Source organism: Osmerus mordax, chromosome 17 (assembly GCF_038355195.1).
Source record: "Osmerus mordax isolate fOsmMor3 chromosome 17, fOsmMor3.pri, whole genome shotgun sequence".
Lineage (NCBI taxonomy): Eukaryota > Metazoa > Chordata > Actinopteri > Osmeriformes > Osmeridae > Osmerus > Osmerus mordax.
In genome coordinates, this window is record NC_090066.1 from 14,960,795 (window position 1) to 14,967,306 (window position 6,512).

General features: G+C 40.6%; 1 protein-coding gene across 1 annotated transcript; it reads left to right on the forward strand.

Annotated features, from left to right (window-relative positions):
- The first annotated feature begins 4,472 nt into the window (after window positions 1–4,472).
- LOC136960531 (kit ligand-like) lies at window positions 4,473–5,780 on the forward strand. The gene is made up of 5 exons (XM_067255044.1): window positions 4,473–4,484; window positions 4,805–4,909; window positions 5,172–5,228; window positions 5,323–5,481; window positions 5,586–5,780. The coding sequence occupies exons 1-5, from the start codon at window positions 4,473–4,475 to the stop codon at window positions 5,778–5,780; spliced, it is 528 nt and encodes a 175-aa protein (XP_067111145.1).
- The last annotated feature ends 732 nt before the right edge of the window (window positions 5,781–6,512 follow it).

Sequence of the window (6,512 nt, forward strand, 5' to 3'; positions counted from 1 at the left end):
GGGTCTATACTACGCAAGCTATGATGACTTTCACCTTGATATTTTAGCACACATGTATACCTAGCCGAATTTGCACTGTAGGGGGCGAGAACGAGTCTTCGAACTTGTGTGTATGCCTTGTGTATGAAATGATCACATCAAACGTGACGTGCTAACATGGATGCAGCTATGAAGCCGCCTGGTTTGCTTCAGGGAAAATGTATTTTTAAGAAGCTTCCCAATGGAAACCTTGACAAGACTAAGGTTGTTTGCACCTTGTACTATGCGGTATTAGTTTACTGTAGGAGTTCTTCCAGTCTCAAATACCACCTAAACGCAAAGCATCCCTTAGCTAATGCGGAAGATGCCGGGTCAAGCACTGATGTAGCGCAGTGGAAGAGTCGTCGTCAAACTACAATGTTTGAGTGCAACCGAGGCAAGCCCGTCAGCACAGCTCTATCAGCCAAGCTAACTAATCTTATAAACAGTTAATAAACACAAGTACATCTTATTGAACATAAATTATTTTCATCACCAATTATCATAGTATAACAGCTTTCTCAAGCAGTTTGTGATGCATTTTGGAAACAGGAGATGAGCTCCTGGTCTAATGCGCCAACTGGCTTGAGAAACCCGTTCTCAAAGACTTACTTTTAGTCATTATTTGGATAGCACACATATTCTGAATGCCTTCGGCGGAATTCAAATGAGCCATTTTAATCTAGATTAACGCCAAGATTACAGTGAGATTAATCTAGATTTAAAAAATGTATTTATGCCCACCATTAGTAAAATATTATAAATGTGGTTAAGTTGTTTTAACTTGAAATAAATGCAAAATATTTCAGTTAAACTAGGTGAAGGATTTTTTCTTGCATTGATGAAGTAAAATAATAATTTAATAACTCAAAGTATGAAGTTGAAGCAAGTGGGGAGTCAGGTGGCTGAGCGGTTAGAGAATCGGGCTAGTAATCAGAAGGTCGCTGGTTCGATTCTCGGCCGTGTCAAATGACGTTGTGTCCTTGGGTACTTACTGTAAGTCGCTCTGGATAAGAGTGTCTGCTAAATGACTAAATGTAAATGTACTAAGTGATGAAAAGTTGAATCAACTAAAAAAACTTTTTTGGGAACTAGAACATTCTTGTTGTATCAACCTTATGAACTTTAATTTGAGAGTTGAAACAAAGGCAATCTTCAAATTGAGTGAACTTGCATTTTCAAGGCAACAGGTGGACTAACATGAAATGTTTTACAGTGTACAGTAGATCAAGCCACCACTGTATTTTTATGTGTAAAGTCATTTTACAGTAGCCTTTGTGTATTTTACCTCCTTGAGTTGTAGACACACATCTCAAAACTGGAACTGGTTGAACCACGCAACTAACTTTCCTTTTGCTTGACCTAAATCAAGTCAAATCAGGGTTTCAAATCAGAATAGTTTTTTCCTATCAGAATTTGTATTTTATAAAATTTCTAGTTTTACGTTCCACCTTAAAATTATCATTACCGAACCGGTTAGAACAAAAATGAAATATTGGTTATATTGTTCAATGAAGGACTGAGTGATATCACAATATCTTTTGGATATGTATATTTTGATAGATATTTTACTCTTTCGATGACACAAAACATTATAAAACCGTATTGTATCAGAAATTAGGAGCTAGCCAGCATTCATGTCTAGATGAGCTCACAGAGGCTGTGACATCATACATCAGCTTCTGTGAGGACTGCTGTATACCAACACGCACCAGGGTAAGCTACAACAACGACAAACCCTGGTTTACAGCTAAACTCAGAAGGTTGAGGTCAGAGAAAGAGGCCGCGTTTAGGAGTGGGGACAAAGACAGTTTCAAGGAGTCTAAGAACAGGTTTAGCAAGGCGGTGAGGGAGGATAAACGACTGTACTCAGAGAGACTAAAACACCAATTCTCTGCAAACTACTCTGCTTCTGTCTGGAGAGGGCTCAGGCAGATTACCAACTACAAGCCCAGAGCCCCCCACTCCACTAACGACTCCCGCCTGGCCAACGACCTGAATTAGTTCTACTGCAGATTTGAAAGGCAATTGGACAGTCCTGAACTACCCCTTCCCACCCAGGAGGCCTCCCACCTCCCCCCCTCTACAGTGACGACTCTCTCCATTCAGGAGGGTGAAGTTAACAGACTTTTCAAGAGGCAGAATCCCCGCAAAGCAGCTGGGCCGGACTCCAGCCACCCTCAAGCACTGCGCTGACCAGCTGTCTCCGGTGTTTAGCTACATCTTTAACACCTCCCTTGAGACATGCCATGTGCCAGCCTGTCTCAAGTCCTCCACCATCATCCCTGTGCCCAAAAAGCCAAGGCCAACAGGACATAATGACTACAGACCCGTCGCCCTGACCTCTGTGGTAATGAAGTCTTTCGAGCGCCTGGTGCTGGCACACCTTAAATCCATCACTGACCCTCTACTGGACCCCCTGCAGTTTGCCTACAGAGCCAACAGGTCTGTGGACGATGCAGTTAACATGGCCCTCCACTTCACCCTACAGCACCTGGACTCCCCAGCATCCTATGCCAGGATCCTGTTTGTGGACTTCAGCTCTGCCTTCAATACCATCATCCCCGCCCTGCTTCAGGACAAGCTCTCCCAGCTGAACGTGCCTGATTCCACCTGCAGGTGGATCACAGACTTCCTGTCTGACAGGAAGCAGTGCGTTAAGCTGGGAACACAAGTCTCTGACTCCCGGTCCATCAGCACCGGATCACCTCAGGGCTGCGTCCTTTCTCCTCTGCTCTTCTCCCTGTACACCAACAGTTGCACCTCCAGTCATCCGTCCGTCAAACTCCTGAAGTTTGCGGACGACACCACCCTTATTGGGCTCATCTCTGGTGGAGACGAGTCTGATTATAGGTGGGAAGCGGCCAACCTGGTGACCTGGTGCAGCCAGAACAACTTAGAGCTCAATGCTCTTAAGACAGTGGAGATGGTTGTGGACTTCAGGAGGAACACAGCCCCACTCACCCCCATCACCCTGTGTGACTCCCCAGTCAACACTGTGGAGTCCTTCCGCTTCCTGGGCACTATCCTCTCCCAGGACCTCAAGTGGGAACTGAACATCAGCTCCCTCATCAAGAAAGCACAACAGAGGATGTACTTCCTTCGGCAGCTGAAGAAGTTCAACCTGCCAAAGACAATGATGGTGCACTTCTACTCAGCCTTCATTGAGTCCATCCTCACCTCCTCCATCACCGTCTGGTAAGCTGCTGCCACTGCCAAGGACAAGAGCAGACTGCAGCGTATCATCCGCACTGCTGAGAAGGTGATTGGCTGCAATCTGCCTACCCTCGAGGACCTGCACACCTCGAGGACCCTGAGGCGAGCGAGGAAGATTGTGGCCGACTCCTCCCACCCTGGACACTCCGTGTTTCAGTCACTCCCCTCCGGCAGAAGGCTGCGGTCCATCAGGACCAATACCTCACGCCACAAAAACAGTTTCTTCCCTTCCGCTGTTGGCCTCTTCAACAAGGCCAAGGGACCACACTGACTCTAATGACTTCTTGCTTAAAACACACTGCTTTTTGCACTGCATTACAATAATGGTGTCTTGTACATTTGTATTTTTTGTAATATTTGTATTTTTATATTGTAATTTACGGCAACTTATATTTTATTTTATTGTATATTTAATTCTATTCTAATCCCACTTAGTACTGCTAGTTTATGTACCCTTAGTATAGATAGTCCACATATTTAAATTTTAGGTATATGTTTATTGTATGCACCTTCCTGCCAAAGCAAATTCCTTGTCTGTGCAAACTTTCATGGCGAATAAATCCCATTCTGATTCTGATGCCCTAAAGAAACTTTTTGAGGCAAACCGATCCATTGACTGTGGTAGTTGCCAGCTGTCGACTACAAGTCACGAATGTGAAAAAATTCACCTACCTTAATTCTCTGATAATAAAGTCCAAGAGGCCATGTGCTATTTGTATTTTGTATATGCGACTGTTTTCCTGTTTCCGTATTCAAATTCAACTAGATGGTTTTGTATGCTGTGATACTTTGCCAAATTGACATTTTATTTTTAAAGGTGATACAAAAAAAATACAACATAATGACAAGCATGTTATATTAGTATTAGCCCCCTCAGGTATAAAAATAAAAATTTGACAATTAAGTACTTTTATTTTGGAGATTGTCAAAGCTCTAGGCCTATGTTTTTCACATTTAAACTGACGGGGGAAAAAAACGACTTCTAAGGAATGAGTAACTCTGTCACTTTCTGTCTGTGCGTGTGTCTGCATGAGAATCTATGAATGGTTGTTACACAAAGACAGTTACAGTAGTGCCCGTAGGCGACTTTCTGAACACTAGAAAGGCCTCAGCAGTTCCGTAAGGACAGCCGGCATCTGTCTATGTAGTTCCTGGTGTACATACATCACCAAGCCCTCTTTAAGAATGAAGAAATACTTGACTTAATCCTTGTATGTGACTCTGCAAACAAGTTCCATATGAAGAGAAAGGTGAGTACAGTATATTTGTTTTATTTCATTCATGCTTACATTTTCATTTTGGGGATTAGTGTAATTAAGGGGAATCACATAATGATCAGCCTAAACTAGATCATCATACCTCAACTGTCTCTTTCCTGTTATTTCCCATTATTGTTTGAGCATCTCATAAAGCACACAAATCGCATAATATAATTTATGTATGTGTGTTTCTGTACATCAAAATATTTATTTGAACAAAACATATTTTGAAAGCAATCCTCATTACTTGAGGGTAACTCCTTGCACTTAAATGAAAATAATACAGTTTCTTGTGTGTTTTTTTCTGTCAGATTTGGACAATTTGTGTCCTTCTTTGTCTATTCTTGAGTCTTGAGTGTTGCTATGGAGTTTCTGGGAACCCAATAACAAATGATGTGAGCAGACTGTTGTTACTGGTAAGAGCGCAGCAATCACGAGTAGCCATAGCGTATTGTCCATAAGATCTGCTGTAAATCTGTTTAAGAGTGTACTTGGTCCATCTGTGTATGTATGTGTACATACTTTTTCCCAATTTTCAAACATTTAAATCATTAGTGACTATGATCTACCAAAATTATGAACAATGCCCACTGGTTAATTATATATCTAGATCTTTGAATACATTTTTTTTGTGTAATTAGATTTATTTTAATTATTATTAAAAAACATTTTTTACAGAAACAGAATATTCCAAAGAATTATGAGATTCCTATACATTATATTCCCAAAGAATTGGTGAGTGACATCTCATAAACTACATAAAAATAAACTGATTATTACATGTCATTATTCCAGAACTATGATTTGTAATGTGTTACCCCTTGTCCAGTGTGGTATGTGCTGGGTTATATTAAATAGCTATCCTTTGGAGCAAAGCCTTAAGGATCTGGCCCAGATGTTTGGTGCTATCTCTTCTAACAAAGACGAGATAATCATCTTCATTACAATGCTACAGAGTCTACGCTTCCAGCTTGATCATGAGGAGTTGGTAATACGGTGACATTTTATTTAGTTTAACATCTATAAACATAGTTTGCTCACTGCAGTAAATAATCCAAACATCCTTCAATTTGTTTTTTTCTCTTTCACCAGGAGGCAACAATGCAAGTCTTCCAGTGCCACTACAGGGAGGAGAAATGGCCATCTGGACAATATATTGACTATGTCAGAGAGCTTTTAGATTCTGCAGCTCACATGGCAAGAGGATTTCGCTGTAAGCCTCCTCCATGTCCAGCCTCATACATTCACTTACCAGGTAAGAATCTGCTGCAACTTGCCCCAACATAAGTAACAATCATCCTCAATAATGAACACTAAACTGTCTCAACACAAACTGAACCTCGTTACCTTTATCAATTTTTATATCATACTTCCCTCCAACCTCTACTTCCAGCGAAGGACTGTAACTGGGCAAGAGGGACTCAGAACATGACACAGTGAGAAGTTAGGATTTATTAACTGTAACTCCACACAGCAAAAATAGCAGATAAGATGAGTAAAAAGTGTTATAAAACAAAAGTCACCTTTTTGTAATTCAGATTAATGTCACTAAATATTTGAACAATCAAATGTTAAGTTAAAGTAAACTTATTTTGAGAAAAGAAATCTGCCCACAAGAAATAATTATTCTTTTGAAACCATGTGTGCTACAATTATTGACTCTAGCCCTTGTACAAAGCTTCCAAACAACCCACATTCATAGAATATGTCAAATCCAACTTTATATCTCAAGAATTACATTTTGAGGCAGCAGACTGGCAGAAGTTAATGTTTCCTAGCTACATAAATCCTTGAATTGGCAGCTGACTTTACACACAATGTGAATGGAAAATAATTTGAGACAAGCATACCTATCCTTCAAACCTGTCACTAGATAAATATGACTTTGCTTTGATAAATATGACTTATGGTTGCATGGTTTATCAAAACATGTTTGATGTGCAATACGATATAATTTGTATAAGATCAATCAGACCTTAATCAGTCTTGCTGTCAGACACATTTAGTTGATCTTTCACA

Excerpts from the sequence above, each read along its gene's own strand:
- LOC136960531 (XM_067255044.1), top strand. Across the intron at positions 5,229-5,322 it reads ATTATATTCCCAAAGAATTG|TGTGGTATGTGCTGGGTTAT; the intron begins GTGAGTGACATC and ends CCCCTTGTCCAG. Across the intron at positions 5,482-5,585 it reads AGCTTGATCATGAGGAGTTG|GAGGCAACAATGCAAGTCTT; the intron begins GTAATACGGTGA and ends CTCTTTCACCAG.